Source organism: Cervus canadensis, chromosome 7 (genome assembly GCF_019320065.1).
Source record: "Cervus canadensis isolate Bull #8, Minnesota chromosome 7, ASM1932006v1, whole genome shotgun sequence".
In the NCBI taxonomy this organism is placed as follows: Eukaryota; Metazoa; Chordata; class Mammalia; order Artiodactyla; family Cervidae; genus Cervus; species Cervus canadensis.
The window spans coordinates 58102100-58126397 of NC_057392.1; the positions used below are offsets into that span (position 1 = coordinate 58102100).

Here is a 24298-nt window from a genome sequence, read left to right on the forward strand (position 1 = left end):
AGCTGACAACATACTGGTCTGAAATTTTCAAAGAATAAACTGCAAGGTGTATAGAATAGGGTCAAGGTTCCCAAGTCAAAGAGGCTGGGTGCCTATTGTGATTTGATTTACTGTTATTCAACCTCCCTCTGCGTCTGTTTACACTTGAAAGCATCTGCAAAATGGGGATAAATAATAATACCTAATCCTCAAGTGTGTTATCAAGATTAAATGAGATGCCTGCCAGGCACAGAGCATACCGTAATACTAGTCATGACCGTGGACATCTGTGCTGCAAATGCTAAGTTTTAGTCTCAGTTCAAACTTCCCAGAGTTAGATTGAAGACAGTTAGATTTAAAATGTGTTTCTTAAGGCAAACACAGTATACAAGATAAATTCCATGTATTTTTAAAAGTTCCTTCAACAAATACTTATTAAAATCAAGGGCACTAAACCAGATGCTGGGAATAGAGGGATGAAAAGATTAAAAAATGGTCTCTGAACCCATGCAAGTCCTTAGCCTTACAAAGTCTAGCTGGGGAAGACTGACACTGAATAAGTGATTTAAGTGACAATTTTTACAAAGAAATGAATCTGACAATCTGGACGTCAGAGGAAGTGATGTTCAAGCTGGCACCTGAAAATACATAGACGCTAAAAAAAAAAAAAAAAAAAAGGAAGCATTTTTTATGCATAGAACACACCATGGGCAAAGGCTCTGAGTCAAGAGAGATAGGTATACCAAGAATCTGAAAAGAACTCTGAAGTATGAAAGGGATACAGAGAATTAGGGGAATACAGGCAGGGATAGATCACACGGAGCCCTAGAAATTGCCTGGGAATTCAGTCTTTACTGTGGAACAATGAGAAGCCCTTAAGATATTTTAAAATCCTGAGAGTCTCATGTCTAAACGTAATACATTTCTCTCTGGCTGCTGTGTGGAAAATGGACTAAACTACAATAAGACTACCGGAAGATCAATGCAGAGGCTATGGTAATGCAACAAGAGAGGACTGATGGTGGACTAGGCCGGTGGTAGGCTAGACAGAATGGTTAAATTGGAGGGATAGTCAAGACGCAGGAAAGGGAACAAGTCAAAGACAAGAATCATTCAATTTACTTCAGGTGGACATGGATCCAATCACTAAAACAGAGGTCGTCAGATGAGGTTTTGAGAGGAAATGTTCATGAGTTTGAGAGTGAAAGTATTAGTCACTCAGTCATGTCTGACTCTTTGCGACCCCATGGACTGTAGCCCACCAGGCTCCTCTCTCTATGGAATTCTCCAGGCAGCAATACTGGAATAGGTTGCCCTTTCCTTTTCCAGGGGATCTTCCTGACCCAGGGACCAAACCCGGGTCTCCTGCGTTGCAGGCAGATTCTTTACCGTCTGAGCCACCAGGGAAAACCCTCATGAGTTTGAGGCACCTATAAAACATCCAAGTGAAGATGTAAATGGACAACTTAACTATAGGGATCTTGGAACAGAACAACTCAGGTTGGAGGTAATAGTAAGATAGTTATTTACCTATGTCACAAGTAATGATTCTTAAACTTCCAACATGCTGATGAATCATCTCAGGGGCTGATTTCAAATCCTGGTCACCAATTTCAGAGAGCCTAACTCAGTAGAACAGGGAAATAACTCAAGAAAAGGCATTTTTAACAAATACTCTCAAGTGACAGACAATATCTTGAGAAAGAACAAAGACAGACATTAGTAGCAAGAGAGAGGGAGAAAAACCTGGAATGTATGATACCAGAGAAGCCATAGAGAGAGACTGTTTCCAGAGTTGTTAACTGCGTTGATTGCTACTGAGGACCAACAGGATGAGGAATAAAAGGGCCTACAGATTTCATAGGCAAGGAATGAGAGGGAGGTGAGAAGATGAAGACAGCTATGTGTGGCTCTGTTGAGACTGTACAAACAAGAGGCCTAAGACTATGGGAGATGGTGTGGGGCAAAGAAAGGATGTGTTTGCTGTCTGACTTTGTTTTTAGGAGCTTCCCTGGCAGCTCAGACAGTAAAGAATTTGCCTGTAATGTAGGAGACCCAGGTTCGATCCCTGGGTCGGGAAGATTCCGTGGAGAAGGGAATGGCAACCCACTCCAGTATTCTCGCCTGGAAGTCCCATGGAGAGAGGAGCCTGGCAGGCTACAGTCCACAGGGTCGCAAAAAGTCAGACACGACTGAGCAACTAACACTTTCACACTTTGTTTTGGGGATGAGAAAGACAGCCTGAAGAAAGGGCAAGCGTCAAGATGTATGAGACAAGAGAACACTTTTAATTCTCTTTAATCTTACTAGCTATTGTACAAATAAATTATAATTATAGGTTCAAATCTTTCTTAGATAAATAAAAGCCAAGGCCTGTCAAAAACATCATGAGATCCAAAAGCTATCTTCTGTAGTTAAGACAGGGCAAATATTGATTGATCTTTGGAGGAAAGCAAAAATACTGAATGGTATTATATATTCTGATTCTAAGAAAAAGGTGTGGCTCCTCCTCAAAGGTAAAGATTAAAACTGAGACACCAGACATGAGTGCCACCTGCTGGTAAAATGTAAATGCTCAGTTTTGTTTTTTTTTTTTTTTTGGCCATGCCACAGGGCATGTGGGATCTTTGTTACCCCACCAGGGATCAAACCTGCACCACTTGCATTGGAAGTGCAGAGTCTTAACCAGTGGATCACCAAGGAAGTCCCAATGCTCAGTATTCTGACTAAGATAGAATCTAGTCTTAGGAATTTCAACTAATTGGATTACTGGTTACCTGTTTCCAATGAGTTTCTTGATAATGATACTGAAGTCTCAGATCTTCCCACCCAGCAAAACAAAGTCTTTTATAAACACTCCTGTTTCAATGTTATTCTCTCAAATCATCCCACCTTCAGCTTCTGAAACATGTACATTACCATATGTAAAACAGATGACCAGTTGCAAGTTCTATGCATGAAGCAGGGAACCCAAAGCCGGTGCTCTGGGACAACCCAGAGATGGGGTGGGGAGGGAGAGGGGTTCAGGATGGGGTGACACATGTACCCCTGTGGCTGATCCATGTTGATGTATGGCAAAAATCATCACAATATTGTCATAATCCTCCAATTAAAATTAATTAATCAAAAAAAAGTCTCCTAGTTAGCTGGTCATCATCCCTTTACTTCAATACATTCGACAGTAGGAGGCACACAGTCCAAGACTTATTACATAACCATTAGATAATTTAAAACTGAACTAGACCTTCTCCTGATTTCTACCCACTTATGGGCTTCCCTGATAGCTCAGTTGGTAAAGAATCCACCTGCAATGTGGGAGACCTGGGTTGGGAAGACCCCCTGGAGAAGGGAAAGGCTACCCACTCCAGTATTCCAGCCTAGAGAATTCCATGGACTGTATAGTCCATGGGGTCGCAAAGAGTCGGATACAACCAAACAAATTTCCCTTTCACATACTAGACTTACCTCCGCAGCAGTACAATAAATCTCACTATGAAAGTCCTTCACCATCTGAAAGCAGCCCTGTCTGCACATACTTTCTCCCCAGATTAAACAACTCCAGTATTTTTAACTGTTGTTTTTAAAACCTCCCACCAGCCCAGTTGCTGGATAAAAGTTGGTCTGTCAACAGTCCATAAACTATCTTATTTAGAGTTTTTATTTTCAACACATAGCCCAGTGGTACTATCACTTTCCTCTATCCGAGTCTTAATACACAATTGACTCACACTAAGTTTATGGTCAACTAAAATCCTGTCCAGCTAGATTTTCCCAATCCAGGATGCATTCAACTTAATTATTTGAATCTAGTGCGAGTCTTGATGTCTATCCTTGCTAAATTTCACCTCATAACAATTTTGATTGCACTTTGTCAAGATCATTTTGGACCCTGATTCTTGGTTCTATCCAAATTCGACAAGCCACTCAATAAATCTTCATCCAAATCAATGATAAAAACTTGGATATGAAAGAGCCCTAGAAAGTAATTAATACTAAGCTTGCAAGAATACTCTTTGGGGTAGGGATGTTCATCATCTGTAAATCTACTATTTACTAATCCATCTCAGCGATGAGGGTAATGGAAAACTAAGGTAAATGCTTTAACAAAATCAAGATGTTATGTAATAAGCATTGCATCAATGTAGTGTCCTCACATTCCTTTCAAAAGTGCAGTTTTTACGAGTTTAGCAAGGTTGTTCTTAAGTGAACTCATGGAAAATGTTCACAAACCACAGTGGGGTTACAGTGGATAGTTCCAACACCCACTTTTTTTCTACAAAATTACACTGTAAGAGTTAACCTATTTTACTATTTTATGATTAAATATTTACAATTTAACACTTAAAACAGCAGATTTGTGGCCATCTGTGCATGTATTCTACTCATCCTAATGGGCTGAAGATCAGCTTTTTCAAAAGTAAATAGTCCTCCTGAGTGAAATAAGCTATGTCTTCTCTGCTTAGGCGTCCATGCTTAAGCAAGTGTGCCTTATTTGAAAACTGATCCAAAGTTACTTACAAATTATTACAATAGCTCTGACTGTTCAAATAGGACCATGGGTTATAACTCCACTGGGTCTTGAGATCTGAACAATCATAATATAACTATATGAAACATATGCTGGGCTTCAGCCTGTTTCTTTAATATATTTATCTGGACTTATCCATTTTAAAGACCGCTCTCTGTGCTCATGAAAATGGAAGCAAAACCAGAAGTGTTGCTCCAGGGTAGAGTGTAGCATTCCAGATGTGGACTCTGACGTCCCAGTACTGGATTCTAATCCCGGCTCTACTGTTCACTAGCTATGTGACCTGCAACAGGTGATTTAACCTCTCTGTGCCTTGATCTCACTCATAAATGTGAATAATGACAAAACCTACCTCATAGAGTTATAGGAATTAAATAAGTTAACATGTGTAAATGGTTTGTAACAGTGCCTGCCAAACAGTAAGCACTGAATACTTTAGATGTTTGCTATAATTATCATTCCTGATCATCTATTAATACCACCCCTTCTCACCCATCCTTTCCCTGAACTTGCTCTGAAAATAACAATACAGTACAATGGTTACTTAAGAGCTGGGTTTTGAAGTCAGAATAACCTGGACTGGAGTTCTGACCCCACCCTTTATCAGCAATATTACCTTCAGAAGTCACTTAACCTCTCTCAGCCTAAACTTCCTCTTCTATAAAATGAGGATAAAAACAGGATCTACTTCATGGGGTTGTTGCAGGAATTAAACAAAAATGAATGCCACACCCTTCACGTAATACTTGGAATGTAATATACATATAAGGTTAATCTTTGTCAAAATCCCTCCATGTCCTTTAGTATTTTGGTAGGTACAATCTGGACCATAAGAGTCTCTTTTCTGATAGTCATATAGATTCTTCATGCTTTTGACAAATATCTTTGATTATCCACCTCTCTCCAAATTTGGTAGATATTCTGTGTTTTATAGACATACTTCTCTCTTTCCTTTCCTTTCCCATTCTTCCCCATTTCCTTTCTCTTTGGATTGTTTGTGGTTATTGTGTCAAAATTTAAGAATTTCCTGATCTTCGATCTTATGGCTGCTGAGGGGGGAAGGATGGGGAGAAAGGACAGTTAGGGAGTTGGGATAGGCATGTACACACTGCTATATTTAAAATGAATAACCAACAAGAATCTATTGTATAGCACATGGAACTCTGCTCAATGTTATCTGGCAGCCTGGATGAGAGGAGAGTTTGGGGGAGAATGGATAAATGTATATGTATGGCTGAGTACCTTTGCTGTTCACCTGAGACTGTCACGACATTGTTAACTGGTTATACCCCAATACAACATAAAAAGTTTAAAAAAAAAATTCCTGTTCTTTGTGAATCTATTAGTATTTAGGGGTATATTAGTATTTTGGCCTATAACCATGAGACTGTGCCCATATTTTTTTTCCTGAAATATCTGCTTTCTAAAATACAGGATTCACAATGTTATTTTTCATCATGAGATGCTATTATAACCTTTAAAATAAAGAGATAATTTTTCTATCAATAGTTTATCCCTTCTACTTCCCCAATCACTGGTAAAAAGTAAATTCAGAATAATGGTTCCCACCACTGTTTTCTTTACCGCCTATGAGGCTAAGTGACTAATAAATCAAAATTTTATTAGATACTCTTTTAGCAGGATTAAACTTCTGACAAATATCTAGATGGTTAAAGAACACATTACTACCATGATTTGTTTCTCAGTAAATTTTAAAATCTGTTTTAGAAACCATCATCTACATTCCCTGTCATGCTGAGACTCCTTAATATTTCTCTGTCAGAATATCACTTTTGTTTCCTTTTTTCTTTTCTAGCTCTCTACCAGGTTCTTCCCCAACAAAGTAGTTTCCACCTTATGTGTATATTCACACGCATGCCATGTGTGCGCGCACACACACACACACATCCTCCTCATTAAGCCCTCTAAGCATTCCCTATTGGATGTTTCTTCTCACCAAAGTACACCTTCCAACAACCAGAGTTCTTACATGAGTACCATCCTATCACTTCTTGATAAAAGACATTCTCTTGTTAAAATACTGAGTTTTCTTTTCTCTATATACTGCAGTGATATACAAAATCATTTATATACCAGGTACTATTCCTAAATAGTTCTGTCCCCATATGCTTTCTTTCTGCCATATGTTTTCCTCCTAGGTTATCTATTTCTATAACCTTATATAAGCTCCTTTCTCTTCTTCACTACAAATTTAATGAGCTTCTAGCCACAAGGTAAAAAAATGTTACTCTGCTAGAAGCCCACTACTATGGCATTCAATAGTAAAAGTTCAGGAAACCAAATCCTGCTCTGATACCCCCCAACTGTTTACTGCCATATCTACTCTTGTCTTGCAAAGTTAAGAGCATCAAGTGGCAATATAAAAAGATATGAGCTGTGTCTGCTCCTCCAACTCCAAAATGCTAGATTTCTTCTAAATATGTCCACCAATATGCATAAGAAAAGTTATTTTGACTAGACTATTAACTTCACACATCTTTTACATACTATTGTCCAGTGAATACAACATATCAGTCCAGAGGTTGCACACTTTGACCCATGGGCCAAGTCCTGTCCACAGCCTGTTTTTGAATGACTCCCAGCTATGAATGGTTTTTACATTTTTAAAGGGTCGTTTAAAAACAGGTAAAAAAGAATCACATGGACGAACCTGTGACAGGGACCATATGTACTCCACAAAGCTTAAATTTTACCATCTGGCCCTTTTTAGAAAATGTTTGCTGACCGCTGTACCAGACCCTCAAATATTTGTTAAAAGAGGAGGCAGGGGGAGGGGAGCAAGACCTCAGAGTGAAGAAGAAGAAACAGATTCCTAACAAATATGCTTTGAGATGATTACAAATGGTAAATACTCTCATAATAAACACTATGCAGATCTTTAAATCATTCCTTGACTTCCATTTTCACTGAGTTTCAAGATAAACTAAAGGTTTTTTTATTAGTATATTTAAGAGATCATAATTTTTTTTTTGCAATTTACCTATTCTCGAATCATAGGTGCTCCTAAGAGAACTAAATTTAAACCTTGGTAGTCCATTTGTCCAACAAGTCAACAAAAGTGTTAGTCATCAGCAAGGTGTAAGGTGTCAGTTCATAGGTATGTACCCTCATACACACATCTATTCCTTCTATGAAGCACCAAGTACCTAAGAACTGACATCCCACAACATTTTACTCATCTGTTTCCATGAGTCTGTACACCTGTTACTTCAAAATTTAATAACTGAGACTGTTCCACAAACCCTGTAATACAGCTCTGAATACTGAAAAATGTGTAACCAAAACATGAAAGTTCCATTCTCAAATAATATCAAAGACCAGTACTAGACCTGTTCATAGTAATGTCCACTAGAAGCACTTGCAAATGTGTACCTGAAAATGTTGCTCCATCACTTGGATTTTTCCCTGGTCTGGGCACTTTTTTAGAGCTCGGTCTGCATAATGCAATAGGATTTCTACCATCTGTAAGGAAAACAGTAATTAAAATATGTCTCTAAAGCTTTTTAATACTTAATATATGTGATCTTAATATATATGATCTTAAATAATACAGAATCAGGCTTGGATATTTTATGAAAAAAATACAATTTAAAATTTTAGTGGCCTTATATTCCCCATTTTTTAACCCCAGCATAATTTCTTTCAGGCTCAGGGTTAGCACCAATTTGCTAATCTTTCCTAATAAATACCTCCAGGTTCCAGATGCCATTAGTGTGAAATAAAAATGAAATAAAATGTTGACGTTTACCTCTTCAGTTATCCTCTGCATAGATCTTTCCCTAAAGAACACATACAGGCAATTCTTTCTACCACAGACTAAGAATCATTTACAAGTCTTGGGAATGACCAGTTTCTGTATGTATTCTAAATGTTTATACTAATTTGGAATCTAATTTTCACCAATGCATTTGCACAATAAAAAGGGGGAGGAATGACAACAGTAAATGAATTCAGGCAAGCCTAGGCTAGGAAAACAAAGCAGGTATTAAATATTAACACTAGCCATGTTAATGCTAATCAACAGCTTAAAGCTCAAAATTCAGAAAACAAAGATCATAGCATCCGGGCCCATCACTTTATGGCAAATAGACATGAAAACAGCGGAAACAGTGGCAGACTTTATTTTCTCCAAATCACTCCAAAATCACTGCGGATGGTGACTGCAGCCATGAAATTAAAAGACGTTTACTCCTTGGAAGAAAAGTTATGATCAACCTGAACAGCATATTAAAAAGCAGAGACATTACTTTGCCAACAAAGGTCTGTCTAGTCAAGGCTATGGTTTTTCCAGTGGTCATGTATGGATGTGAGAGTTGGACTATAAACAAAGCTGAGCGCAGAAGAATTGATGCTTTTGAACTGTGGTGTTGGAGAAGACTCTTCAGAGTCCCTTGGACTGCAAGGAGATCTAACCAGTCCATCCTAAAGGAGATCAGTCCTGGGTGTTCATTGCAAGGACTAATGTTGAAGCTGAAACTCCAATACTTTGGCCACCTCATGCGAAGAGCTGACTCATTGGAAAAGACCTTGATGCTGGGAAAGATTGAGAGGAGGAGGAGAAGGGGACAACAGAGGATGAGATGGTTGGATGGCATCACCGACTCGATGGACATGGGTTTGGGTGGACTCCGGGAGTTGGTGATGGACAGGGAGGCCTGGCATGCTGGGGTTCATGCAGTCACAAAGAGTTGGACACGACTGAGCAACTGAACTGAATGTTCATTAAAGAGTGAGCAATGGAAAAAAAGAAAAGGCGATAAGAAGGAATTTACAAAAGGATTCACAGTAACACCAAGGAATTATCATCTGATTTGCTTTTTTATACAGTCTCTTCTTGACTGTAGTCATTTACCTAATCACGTCCAAAATGTACCCCAGTAAAGACCCTATTAAAATACTCACCCGATCTGCAACAATAGCCTTTCGCTTATTGGCATCCCCTGATAATCCTGCAGAGAAGCAAAACCCAGCATAAATCCAAAGTTAATCCACAACTTCAGGAGTGAAACTGCTCTGATCTTCTATTGATAACCTATGCTAACAATAGATATAACAAATCTAGGTAGCAAAATGTTGGGTAATATGCCATAACAAGAACACCTCCCATCGACTGGACCAGACAGCATGTCAGTGTACTTTCCTTTTGTTCTAACAGTTAAGTTCTCCTTATGAAATGAATTTTAAAAGTGACATTTAAAATTCTATATCCTGTATTTGTCATTAACCTTTTTTCCTGAAAATCTGCAAGGTCTGATAACATCTTGCTTATAAAACACTTGAACACCAAGTCAAAAGTTTTCTGTGAATGATTAATATTATTCATTTTCTCTGCTGCAGAAAAGCAGTACCTACTACACCAGTGTCCTGTTGACTTACCTACTACTGCTTTTGCTTTTCCTTCGTGGAAAGACCATGCCAGAGCCAAAGCTTCTGTAAGACAGTCTTGTTTCAAGAGGTGATCCACTCTCTAAAATGAATAAATGAGAGAAACCACACCCCTTTGTCTGACCAATTACCAGGAATTTATTTATAGGAATAAAAATTCCTATTCTACCTAGTGTCTTCCTAGAAGTTGTTGCTTACTAGCTAAAATTATTCCAATAACCATGTGACTATCTTATTTCCAAGGAAAACAATTTCATAAAGCACTGGATAATACAGTGACTGTATAAGTTGGTATAAGGAGCTACAGCCTAAACCTGAAAAGAGCAAACAGCTAGAATGTTGCTGCAGCAGAAACAGCTAGTTGCCACAATATCCATTCACTCCCTCCTCCTTCATAACAAATTCCAAGTTTGTTTGAGATAGCAATAAACCTTTAGACAGCTAAAGGACGTTTCTAAGACTCTCCTGCGGCCACTTGGGGCCATCTGACTAACTTCTGGCCAAAGATAAGAGGAAGTGTTATCCGGAGATTTCTGGATTGTGACCTTAAAAGGTCAGGGCCAGCCTTCTTTTCTGTTTCCTCCTTCCTGGAATACGGACTTAACAGCTGGAACTCCAGCAGTTATACTGGAACATAAAACGACCTTGAGACTAGAATCCATACACAAGAATGGTGAAATAGGGTAGTATGACAAAGACCATGGAGCTGCCATATTAGCCACAGACTGTGTACCTCCAGACTGCTGTTACATGAGAGAAAGATCTTTTATACCACTGGTATTTTGAATTTTCTATATACACAGCCAAACCTTATCGTGAGTTAGTCAGTTTTATCAAATCAAGTATATGAGAGTTAGCATGGTTTTGATGTACACTTCTGAAATTAAAAAGCACAAATTCAAATAATCTTTTTCTGCAAAGTCAAAACAAAAAATGCTGAGATGTGCTCAATTCAATAGTGCTTACATATAAAATTACTCTGAACTCACCTCTCTCCAGCTCCTCAGCATCATCACATAAACAGACTGGAAAATGAGAAAGAAATTAGATTTATCATCTCCAAGAGACTTATTTGAGAGACACATTTGTCTTAGTTCTACATCTCATTTTACACCTCTTTAAGTAAAAATATTTCCTATTACACTTAAAAGTAAAGGGTCTTCAAGTGCCCACATTAAAGAGTAAAACAGGGCCTTCCCTGGCAGCCCAGTGGTTAACACTCCATGCTTCCACTGCAGGCAGGTTTGCTCCCTGGCTGGGGAACTAAGATCCTACATGCCATGTGGTGCGGACCAAAAAAAAAAAAGAGTACATCAAACATTTAAAAGTGAGTAAATCTATAGTCCAAGGAGTTCATTCCATGGACAAAGAAGAAGGAAAATCCAATCTCCCAACAGGCTAAGTTTCTCCATGCTAAGTTTAAAAAAAACAAGGAACAAAGTGATACACAAAAAGCTTTAAAAAACAAAAACAAATTGATAAACAAAAAGTTCAAAAAAAGGGGGACAAATTGATATACAAAAAGTTCCTATTCTAAGTCAAATATCTCAATGCATTTTATTAATAATATATCCTAAGCTATCTAGGGCTTCCCAGGTGGTACAGTGGTAAAGAATCTGCCTGCCAAATGCAGGAGACACGGATTCAGTTCCTGGGTTGAGAAGATCCCCTGGAGGAGGGAATGGCAATCCACTCCAGTATTCTTGCCTGGGAAATCCCATGGACATAGGAGCCTGGCAGGCTACAGTCTATGGGGTCACTAAGAGTTGGACACAATTAAGCAAGTGAGCACAAGCTGATCTAAGCTAAAGCACATCTTAATTACATGACAAATATATATAATAAAGTTATCTTCCTGGTCATGAAAACATAAATGTGAAGGAAGATTGAGAAAGTATACCTCTGAATAAAGAAAATAAGCATCCTATTAACCAGAACCTAAACAAAAGTAAAAATATAGTATGTCTAAAAGTAGAGGAAATTAATTAGTTGTACAGTACAAAGAATTATATTCAATATCTTCTAATAACCTATAATAAAATTAAGGGGCAATCTTTTAAAAAATTAATTAAACATCATGATCATCTAACCCTTCAAAGTTTTCAATTACTGCTGATCAGTATTCACTTTGTAATGTACTGCCTGCCCTCTTTACCAGCAACCTCCTTCAGCTCCTACTCTCCTGACACAAACAAACCCCAAGTCACAAAGTGGAAGAACTTACTTTTGTTCCCAAATAAAAGATCTGACCACCATAGCTACTTATGGATTGATAGCAAGCCTTCTCTCCAACCAAAGCCTAAAAAAAAAAAAATTTTAAAGTAAAAACTACATGCATTAGAAGTCTCAAATTTTCAAGAATGTGGATTACAGAGACAATATAGTTTCATCCTGTAAGTGAGAAGGGGAAAAAATGTCAGTCGAGTGCCACTCTGTCTGTGGAGGTGGCAGAAAAGACAAAGTGCAAAAAATAGTTCTCTGCTTGTATATGGTCTTTTTATCTTTCAGAGTAATGCAAAAAAGGGAGGAACATGTCAACTTCTAAATCTGAAGAAAAATTGTTGCAACCTGCCCACTACTGGATGACAGGGAGTCTCTGCTTCCGGCAAAGAATAGGGCTAATTGAAATGATACCTTCAAGTTCTTCGAAATAAATATCAACAAAAAACACAAAAGCAAACAGGAAGATAAAGCAGCACAGTATATGAAAGTCAACACAGCCCAGCAAATAGAAACAAGACTTACTGCCTGATAAATCTGGGTTGCAAATTTTGGCTCTGTCACCTACTGGGTGACAGAGTTTAAACAAGTTTCAAAGTTCTGACACTATGTTTTTCCATCTTTGAAAACCATGCACTTTCTGAGAGGCTTACATACAGTAGTATTTATAAATCTTCCAAAATATATGTGGTCAAGAACTTAAAACTAGTAATTTTTCTTATTATGAAATTGTAAAAATATATACAAAGGTAGAGAGAATAAAATAACGAACCCAATGTATCCAGTAACTAGCATCATTAATTATAAACTCAATCTTGTTTCATCTATAATTCCCACTGACTCCTCTATAATACAGTAATAACTCTGAAATGAATCTCAGACTTTGAACACCTCATTTACAAAAATTCAGTATATGCATGATAAATCTTTTTTAACATAACCACACAATTTCCTTGACAGACTTTTAAAAATCAACAACCATTCCTCAATATCAAATATCTGATCAGTGTTTGATTTCAAATTGCCTCATAAATGTCAAACATTACTGAGATTTTTATTCTTTGTTTCTACATTTCATTTGTTTAAGTCAAGGCTCAAATAAGGGCCACACACTGAAGTAGGCTGATACATCTCTTAAGAGTCAGTGTGCCTCTATCTCTCACAGTCCTTTACTTTCCATGAAGTTTATTTGTTGAAGATACTGGAACACTTACTCATTGGAGTTTCCTACTATCTGAATTTTGCTAATGGCGTCCCAGTGGAATCTTTTAACATGTTCCTCTGCTTCTATATTTCCTCTAGAAGATCAGAACCAGGGTTTTGCACTTTCCTTTCAGTCTGGGTTTCTGGCAGTACCACTTTAAATTTAAGTACAATGTCAGCGGTAGGATTTTTGTAGATGTTCTTTTTAATCAAGCCGAAGAAGCTCCCTTCTATTCCTAGTTTGCTAAGAATTTTATCAGAAACGGATACTGAATTTTGTGAAATGCTTTTTCTACATCTTTTGAGATGGTATTATGACCTTTTTTTTACAATAAACTAACATAGTGAATTACACTGACTTTTGAATATTAAACCAGCCGAGTGTGACTTGGATAAATACCATTTGATAATGATTCCGCTTTTCATACATTGCTGATTTCTATTTACTACTATTTTACAGATTTTTGCTTCTATGCTCATGAAGTCATTGATCTGTATTATACTTTATTGCAATGTCTTCAGTTTTGTTATCAGAAGTAAGCTGGTATAAAAAGATTTATGTGCTCCCTTTTTCTCTATTTTTAAAAAGATTTTTATGTAAAATTGATATTTTTTCCTTAATTATAATAGACTTTACTAGTGAAGCTATCTAAGCCTGGATTTTCTTTGTAGGAATCAAACTAACATACAAGCCCTTAGATTTTCATTTCTTCTTGGTCAGCTTTAGTTATCTGTACCTTTCAAAGAATTTTTCCACTTCACCTAAAATTGTTTAATTTTTAGGCATAAAGTTATTTATCTTTTTAATATTTTCAGACTACACAGTGATTGTATCTCTCTCATTCCTGATATTAGTAACTGCACCTTTTTTCTGAATTACTCTGTTTTATCAATTTATCTTTTAAAAAAACAACTTTATTTTCTTTGATTTCTCTACTATTTGTCCATTTCCTACTTAACTGATTTGTGTTCACTTTTGTTATTTCTTCCTTTAATATACTTCAAGTTTATTTGCTCTTTTCTGTTTCTTTAAGATAGAAACTTAAGTTACAAATTTGAGTTTTTTTTAAGGTATTTAAAGCTATAGTGAAAGCAAAAGTCACTCAGTCGTGTCCAACTCTTGGTGATCCGATGGACTATACAGTCCACGGAATTCTCCAGGTCAGAATACTGGAGTGGGTAATTATTCCCTTCTCCAGGGGATCTTCCCAACCCAGGTATCAAACCCAGGTCTCCCTATTGCAGGCAGATTCTTTACCAGCTGAGCCACCAGGGAAGCCCAGGAATACTGGAACAGGTAGCCTATTCCTTCTTTAGGGGATCTTCCTGACCCAGGAATCAAACTGGGGTCTCCTACATTGCAGGTGGATTCTTTACCAGCTGAGCTACCAAGGAAGCACATTTAAAGCTATAAATTACCCTCAAATTGACTTATAGACCCCAGATTTTTTTTGAAGTTAATTTACAATGCTGTGTTAGTTCAAGTGTACAGCAAAGTGATTCAGTTATTTTACATATATACATTCTTTTTCAGATTCTTTTCCCTTATAGATTATTATAAAATATTGAATATAGTTCCCTGTGCTATACAGTAGGCCCCTGTTGGTTATCTAGTTTAGATATAGTAGTGTGCATATATTAATCCCAAATTCCTAATTATCCCTCCCCGCTCTCCCCTTTGGTAACCATAAGTTTGTTTTTATATGTCTATGAGCCTGTTTCTGTTCTTGTAAATAAGTTTATTTGTATCATTTTTTAAAATTCTACATATGAGTGATATCATATGATATTTGTCTTTCTCTGGTTTACTTCAGTATGATAATCTCTAGGTACATCTGTATTACTGTATCTGGCATTCTTATAACTGAGTAATATTCCACTGTGTGTCTGTGTGTATATATATATACCACATCTTCTTTATCCATTCATCTATCGATGAACATTTAGGTTGCTTCCATGTACACACAACATGTCGTGGCTGTTGTAAATAGTACTATGAATATTAGACTGCACGTATCTTTTTGAATGACAGTTCTTTCTGGATATATGTCCAGCAGTGGGATTGATGGATCATATGGTAACTCTATTTTTACTATTTTAAGGAACCTCCATACTGTTCTCCATAGTGGCTGGACCAATGTACATTTCCACCAACAGTGCAGGAGGGTTCCTTCTTCTCTAACTCTCTCCAGCACTGATTATTTATAGATGCTTTGATGCTAGCCATTCTGACTGAAGTGAGGTGATACCTCGTGTTGTTCCGATTTGCATTTCTCTAATAACGAGCAATGCTGATCATCTTTCATGTACCTATGAGCCATCTGTATGTCTTCTTTGGAGAAATGTCTTTTTAGATGTTCTGCCCACTTTTTAACTGGGTTGTTTGTGTAAAGAAGCTGAGCTGTATGAGCTGTCTGAGACCACAGATTTTTATATGCTGCATTTTCACTTTCATTTAGTTCAAAATATATTCTAACTTCCTTTGAGATTTCTTCTTTGACTTATGGGTTATTTATAAAGGTGTTCTTAACTTCCAAATATTTGAGTTTTCTCCAGATTTACCCAAATGATTCTTTCAACGATTTACTGTTGTTTGCTTTATGGCCTAGCATATAATTTATTGGATGCCCCATCTGCACTTGAGAAAGTTTGTAATTTGCTTTTGCTGGGTGGAATTCTCTATAAATATCAGTTATGTCAAGTTGGTCAATAATTCTTTTTAAGTCTTCTGTATATCCTTGATGGTTTTCTGTCTACTTATTCTATTAATTACTAATAAAGGAGTTTTGAATTTTCCAAACCCTAATTGTAGACTTGACTGTTTCTCCTTTTAGATTTGTTATTGTCTCATATATTTTGAAGGTCTGTTATTGGGTGCTTAAGCCTTTAAGATTATTATGTCTTCTTGACAAATTAATCTTTTCATCAATTTGAAATTTCTCTTTATCTCTGGCAATATTCCCTACTCAGAAATCTACTTAATCTGATATTAAAATAATTAGCCATTCTAATTATTAGTATTTGCACAACATGTCTTTTTCCTTCCTCTTACTTTTAACTTATCTATGACTCTATTTAATGAGAGCTTTTTGGAGACAGCATAGAATTGGTTCTTGCTTTTTATAAATCCAGTATGACAATCCCTGCCTTTCAACTGAAATGTTTAGACAACTTCCATTTCCTAAAATTATTGATATAGTTGGATTTAGATTATCTTATTGTTTTCCACCTGTACTACCTCTTCTTTTTTTATGCTTCATTGAATTTAATATTTTTAACATCCACTTTTTTGCTACTATTGACTTATAAAGGGATACTTTTTCAGTGACTACTCTAGTGTTTATAATATGCAGCTTTAACTAATCTCAGTCTACACTTACATAATATACTATTTGATGTATAATGTTGAGAACTTTACAGTAACATATTTCCTTCTCCCCACTCCCTGCCATGTACTATTTCTGTCATCCTATTACTTCTACATATCATTAAGTATGTACCACAAAATATCATTACTTTTGTTTTAAACAGTCAACTTCTTTTGTTAAATGACAATATTAAGGTATAATTTACACACCATAAAATTCACTCATTAAGTATATGATATGGTAAATGTACAGTTGTTCAACCATCGCCAAAATCCAATTTCAGAATATTTCCATCACTCCACAAAGATAACTTTTACCCACTTCCAGTCAATTCTCATTCCTACTCTTAGTCCCAGTCCTATTAATCTACATCTGTCTCTATAAATTTACCCTTTCTGGACATTTCATATAAATAGAATCAAACACTACATGGTCTTTCCATATGGCTTCCTTCACTTAACACAATATTTCTGAGGTTCATCCATGTTTTAGCATGTGTAAATAGTTCATTTTTTAAATTGAGGAATAGCATTCTGCTACATAGACATGCCACATCTTGCTTATCCATTTATCAGCTGGTGGACATTTTGACTGTTTTGACTTTTTGGCTATTATGAATAATACTGCTATGAACATCTGTATACAAGTGTTTTTGTGGAGATATGGCTTCATTCCTCTTGAGTAACTAGCTAGGAATAGAACTGCTCTATCACATGGAATCTTCAATATTTTGAGGAACTGCCAAAATGTTTTCTACAATGGCTGCACCATTCCAACAAGCAAAATATGAATGTTCCAACTTTTCTGCACTGTAGTCAACAGTTGTTATTGTCTCTTTTTGATTACAGCTATCCCGGGAGGCATGAAGTGGTATCTCATTGTGATTTTGATTTGTATTTCCGTAATGATTAATGATGTTGAATATCCTGTCATCTGCTTTTTGGCCATTTGGTATATCTTCTCTGGAGACTACTGCAGATTATGTCAGATGAGCAATCTGCTCTTACACTTATTGCTGATCCTCTGCATTTAATGTGTCTTTTTCCTCTGCATGCTCTAATATTTCCTCTTTCCAATTCATTTCAATCAATCTGTTCATTTTACTTGTGTTTGGGTTCACTGAGCTTCTTGAACTTCTCTGTTTATTGTTTTGGAAAGTTTTTGACCATTATTTCTTCTAATTTTTTCTCTCCTCTCCTTCAGAAATTTCTACTAAACATTAGGCTACTTCACGCTACCTCACTGGTCACTTTTTTTTTTTTTTAATTTTTTTCGGTTTCATTTTGGATAGATCCTATTGTTCTATTTTCAAGTTCACTAATATCTTGAAAATTACTGTTTTTGTTTTCTGGTTTTTTCCCTTGATTTTTTTTTCCCAGACAGGAGAGCAAATCCAGTCCCCACTATTCCATCATGGCTGAAAGTACAAATTCAAAGTCTATCAGTGTTTTTAATAATCACTCAGACTGCCACCACTGCCACCGCCGCCACAGTTGCTAAGAGTCAGGGAGAGCCGATCTGGGGGCTTCCCAGGTGGCTAAGATGGAAAAAAAATCTGTTTTCAATGTGGGAGACCCAGGTTTGATCCCTGGGTCAGGAAGATCCCCTGGAGAAGGAAATGGCTACCCACTCCAATATTCTTGCCTGGGAAATTCCACAGACAGAGGAGCCTGGAGGGCTGCAGTCCATGGGGTCACAGAGAGTCAGACATGACCAAGTGACTGACACTTACACTTCCAGACAAAAGAGAATGTCTAAGTGTGGGACCATAATTATTCTTAAGCTAGTGAATTCTACTGAATTACCATTTCTTCTGGATTTTCCTAGTTTCTAAATTCTGAAAATACTGGAAGACTCTTTCACATATATTTATGCTCTGAAGTTCTAATATCTCAGGGAGATTTGAGCAATGGTTAGATATTATGTTGTAGACACTCATAAATATGACCTTCATTACTATTTTTTTTTCCAAGAAATTATGCAGAGAAGCTCAACAAGAGTCTAAATTTCCTGCTTAAAGATTACTGATTAGGAAACATGAGATCACAATTCCAAGTAATTTAACTGTAAACTACCTATGTAAATGGGCTTCCCAGGTGGCACTAGTGGTAAAGAGTGAAGTGAAAGTCACTCTGTCCTGTCCAACTCTTTGTGACCCCATGGACTATACAGTCCATGGAATTCTCTAGGCCAGAATACTAGAGTGGGTAGCCTTTCCCTTCTCCAGGGGATCTTCCCAACCCAGGGATGGAACCCAGGTCTTCTGCATTGCAGGTGGATTCTTTATCAGCTGAGCCACAGGGGAAGCCCAAGAATACTGGAGTGGGTAACCTATCCCATCTCCAGTGGATCTTCCCAACCCAGCAATCGGACTGGACCCCCCTGCCAATGCAGGAGACACAAGAGATGTGGGTTGGGAAGATCCCCTGGAGGAGGGCATGGCAACCCACTTCAGTATTCTTGCCTGGACAAGCCCAGAGACAGAGGAGCCTGGTGGGCTACAATCCATAGGGTCGCAAAGACTTGGCACACACACCTGTAAAAATTGCTAAATGCCATTGTCATTGCTTAAAATATAGTAAAATTAATACTAAAATCATAACTTTTAGGTCTTCCTTCTCTGCAGACTCCTACATTTCATCTATCTCCCATTCCTAAAGAATTTTTCTCTCAAAGCTCTCTTTGCCTTTCAATGACTGCAGTGTTCATACCTGTTCAAGTCTTTAGCAATTATCCATATACTTCCAAAGCCTTACAAGCTACCTGTCTCTCTAGTCTTTAATTCCTTAAATCAGGCTTGTTGTCACCATATAAAACTTTCTAAAATATCTTGCTTTTACAATTTCTTTCTTATGAACTTTAAATTTCACTTCATTATTTTTAGTATAAAAGTTAAAATTCTTTGGTATTAGTCACATTTCTGAACAGAAGATAACAGGAATTATTGTTTTAATTCACATTCTTGAATACTTACATATAAATTCACAACCACTTCAACCCAGTTAGTGGTTTTCAAAGAAACATCAAGACATAAAGTTAACCCCTCAGAATTCTTAAAATAAAACAACAACAAAATATCAAGTTTATCAAAACAATACTAAAATAATGGATCACCCTTACCAGCGCCTGGCTCACATTTCCTCCAGTGGCTAGTGATTTGAAATGGCTGCTATTATAGACCAACTGAACTTCTGAGATCTCTACTGTTTCCAGTTCCTCCTGAGTTTGCCGATCAATCACATGCAACTTCTCTACACTGTCCAAGAGCACAATTGTGCGTGAGTTTATCCACTATAATTCAAGCACACAGAAACACAAAAGTGAGGCCCATTCCACATCATCATCCAGGACAAGAAGAAAGCTTGGCCACTCAGTTAAATGACATTGAGGACCTTAACCATTTAATCAATCAGGTGATGACAACACAATCACAGCAAGAACTACTCAGTACCAGCCCAAGGAACAGCAGATGCACAGCACAGTATTGAGTTTTGATGGTATTAAAGTGATTCATAATATAAAAGAAGGCTAACTAAGAGCCCTAATAGATATTATGGGATAAATTGTTTTTTACCAAATTTTTTTAAAGGTACTACATTGACACAATAACTTAAAAGTGACCAACTTTGCATTTCTAGTGTTTTGACATTAATCAAACAAAATGGTGAATGAAACCTCATAAACCTAGCTGGTCAAAGAATGATCATTAGCATTTAAGTATTACATATTTTAAAATGGAAACTATTTAAAAAATATATATTTCCTTCAAAACATACCTACAAATTACAGCAGAGTTCTTTGCTCTATTTCTCTATATAGTCTGAATATTTGTTAATGAGTACTACTACAATTTTAAAAGTAGTAATAATGCTAAAATCTGCCAAAGGATGTCATTTTGATTAAATTTCTTGGGTTATATATACAATTTATTTTCAAAATATTTTTTTGAAAATTCTCAATTCCTCCCCAAGAAATAAATGAAGTCTTAAAATCTGCACAATTAGAATTCTAAATTAGCCAGAACAAAGTATTTCCCCTGCACTTTCTCTGATACTAGTTTTGGTTTATTTATATGATCTCTTCCCATGCTCAGAAATTATCTGCATAATCAAATAACAATCAAAAACAATCAAGTTGAAAATGGATCAATTTTTCTATTTTAACTATGCTACATGTGTATATGCTTTATCACTGTAGTGGCTGCTGTAAGGGAAGGGTTTGGTTTTTCAAAAAAAACATTGTCTCTCAGAAAACAGAGTTTGACACTCAAACCATTTACAAAGAACTTTTGTAATGTGCTCTCTTGATTACTTTGAGAAACAAAGTACTATTCAGAAAAGACACATTATTCAGCCTTGTACAAACTTAGTGCCAGATTTTACACACTTTCAAAAGTCACCTGGTTAACAGAAAGAATGACCAAGAATGTTAGCATGTTTAGCAATTATTCTTGGGATTAGACTCTCACTATTTTAAGTGTTGACACGTTGTAAACAATCCTTTTAAAGGTAACTTACAAAGCAATGCAGTTAGGGGTCACATCATGCATATGTCACAGGACAAATGAAAAACACTCACTGTCCTACTATTAGAATGACTACTTGTGGTTGGGAAATTTTTTCCAGGGACAGAATCATATGCAGATGTTTACAGAGTTATACCTCAAACAAAAAAAAACCAATATACCTCAAACATCTTAAATGCAAGTGACAATGATGAATTCTAGAAAAATATATTATACAATTCCACAAAGGATTCTGGTAATGACAAAACACTGATGTCTAATATACATGGGAAGAGGTTGAACAAAATTATTTCATGAAATGTATATGGGAAAAAAGTGTTATTTCTAAATCAAGTTTGTGAGATTTAAAAAGCAATGTGCATCTAAATTAATAAATCATCTATTATAAAAATTGATACGAAAGGAAATAATCTTTTTTTTTTAAACCAAAAGGTTGCTCAGGACCGAGATGCATGGTAGAGAGAACTCTGCAAAATTTTTTAGCCACAAGAAAATAGTATCTCCTAAAAAAAGAAAAAAAGAAAATAGTATCTCCTGAACCAATGAGGACATACTCAGAAGTACCAAAATGAGTTTACAAAGAAAGCCCAGCAATGACCCTGAAAAAATTATTCTGATCTACCCTTTGAGCTATTCAAGATTTTAAAGAAAACTTTTGGTGATCTTGCCAGTGTTCAGCAGGCTGAAGGACAATAAAAATAATGTGTAGCATCACACCAATATCAAGACTTTTTTCAGTACAAGCAGGACTTCACTTCTGTCCACATTTTATATGATCCTAAAGGTCACGGTTTATGGCAGAAATCCTGGGAGCCTTAACAGAACATGGACTCAAAACAACTACATAAAGTAATTGGGGCTATTTCATTTCAATAGTACTCACAGTAAAGTTGATGAGATCATAGTATAGGTGAAGATGCTTTTGCTTAGTAACATGTATCGCTCCAGATTCGTCTCTCTTAACCTGATGATGAAATAAAAACAACCTGAGATTTCTTAAAAAACTGAAAATAGAACTGCCACATGACCCAGCAATACCACTTCTGGGCATACACACTGAGGAAACCAAATCTGAAAGAGACACGTGCACCCCAGTGTTCATCGCAGCACTGTTTATAATAGCCAGGACATGGAAGCAACCTAGATGCCCATCAGAAGACGAATGGATAAGGAAGCTGTGGTACATATACACAATGGAATATTACTCAGCCATTAAAAAGAATTCACTTGAATCAGTTCTAACGAGTTGGATGAAACTGGAGCCCATTATACAGAGTGAAGTAAGCCAGAAAGATAAAGAACATTACAGCATACTAACACATATATATGGAATTTAGAAAGATGGTAATGATAACCCTATATGCAAAACAGAAAAAGAGACACAGATGTACAGAACAGACTTTTGGACTCTGGGAGAAGGCGAGGGTGGGATGTTTCGAGAGAACAGCATCGAAACATGTATGTTATCTAGAGTGAAACAGATCACCAGCCCAGGTTGATGCATGAGACAAGTGCTTGGGCCTGGTGCACTGGGAAGGCCCAGAGGGATCGGGTAGAGAGGGAGGTAGGAGTGGGGATCGCGATGGGGAACACATGTAAATCCATGGCTGATTCATGTCAATGTATGACAAAACAAAACCCACTACAATATTGTAAAGTAATTAGCCTCCAACTAATAAAAATAAATGAAACACACACACACACACACACACACACACAAAACCTGAATATCAGCTACTGTTTGAGAGACTTTAAAAAGTTTCTCACCTAGTCAATCCACCTAGAACATGATTTCCATTCAAAATATGGGTAAAACGAATACTGATAACTAAAGAAACTATTAAACAAATGAAAAAAATCACTCACAAGGGTATGTAGTATATCTGGTATAATCCATGGTATGTCTGGACAGTGGTTAAGCTGTCAGTTTAGGCAACCATGTTTTAAATGCACTTCACTTTATTGTGCTTCCAGATACTGTGTGTGTTACAAACTGAAGATCTGTGGCAACCTTGCGTCCATCTATTGGCACCACTTTTCCAACAACATTTGCTCGCTTGCTTCCTGTCTCTGTGTCATGTTTTGGTCATTTTTGCAGTAGTTCAAACTTTTTCAGTATTATTTGTTATGGTAATCTGTGATTAGTGACCTTTGATGTTACTATTGTAATTGTTTTGGCTTTTTTTAAGCAATAAAGTATTTTTTAATTAAGGTATGTACACTGCTTTTCTTTAGAGATAATATTATTACACACTTAAAAGACTAGACTACAATGTAGTGCAAACATAACTTTTCTATCTATGCCCTGGGAAACCAATCAACTTACGTGACTCACTGCATTGCAGTATTTGCTTTATTGCAGTGGTCTGAAACGGAACCAACAATATCCCCAGGATATGCCTGTACTGGCAAATGTAACATTCACTCTGTCATACTCAGAACAAACTAACTTCATCACATCAATAGCTGTATTTAGCCAAAGTTAAAGCATAAAATAGGATTAGTGGCATGGTGTAAAAAATGTAAAACAAAAGTACATTAAAAGGAAAAAAAAAGGTGCTGCAGTGACCAAAACTAGGCTTTTCTGAAATATGATACTAGCATAGCTCAAACAGCCCGAAATTTCCCAGGACTTCAAGTGTTAATATTGTACTTATATATGCATATGTATACACTCTATAATCTTCAGCTGTCCTTATTTGTTCTGTTTCTGCTCCAAGGCAACAGAGCACTGAAGAAGACAGACACAATACAGTGACCTGCCTGAAACTCATGACATTCAATTCAACTTGGGCTTTCTTGCATACTTCCCATAGCAGTGTCCTAGAGGTCCTTCTTTCCCTTTACGTCCCAATTCCTCTTTGCCTTCGAGTCCCATCACTTGTCATGTTGACCTCACCAGATAACAAACAACTGAGACCATTTAATGTGAGCCCTTCATGTCTTCCCATCTTTACTTCCTAAGTCACTTCCCCAGTAAGAAAGAAGGCTCTGGTAAAAGGAGCTAGATCTACAACCACGTGTTTAAGAGCAAGTTCCACTATTACAGCTGAGTCACCAAAGGTAAAT

The 24298-nt window shown here is 36.8% G+C and overlaps 1 protein-coding gene across 5 annotated transcripts in view; it reads right to left on the minus strand.

Annotated features, from left to right (window-relative positions):
• VPS8 (VPS8 subunit of CORVET complex) overlaps positions 1 to 24298 on the minus strand; it is a 285565-nt gene that overhangs the window by 215050 nt on the left and 46217 nt on the right. For all 5 annotated transcript variants that reach the window (XM_043473511.1, XM_043473513.1, XM_043473510.1 and 2 more), the window contains 7 exons: positions 22113 to 22193; positions 19825 to 19995; positions 12138 to 12212; positions 10903 to 10938; positions 9905 to 9995; positions 9431 to 9477; positions 7901 to 7990 (listed from right to left, as the gene is read on the minus strand). In XM_043473511.1, coding sequence (XP_043329446.1) covers positions 7901 to 7990; positions 9431 to 9477; positions 9905 to 9995; positions 10903 to 10938; positions 12138 to 12212; positions 19825 to 19995; positions 22113 to 22193 — 591 coding nt within the window. The remainder of the gene's footprint in view (positions 1 to 7900; positions 7991 to 9430; positions 9478 to 9904; positions 9996 to 10902; positions 10939 to 12137; positions 12213 to 19824; positions 19996 to 22112; positions 22194 to 24298) is intronic.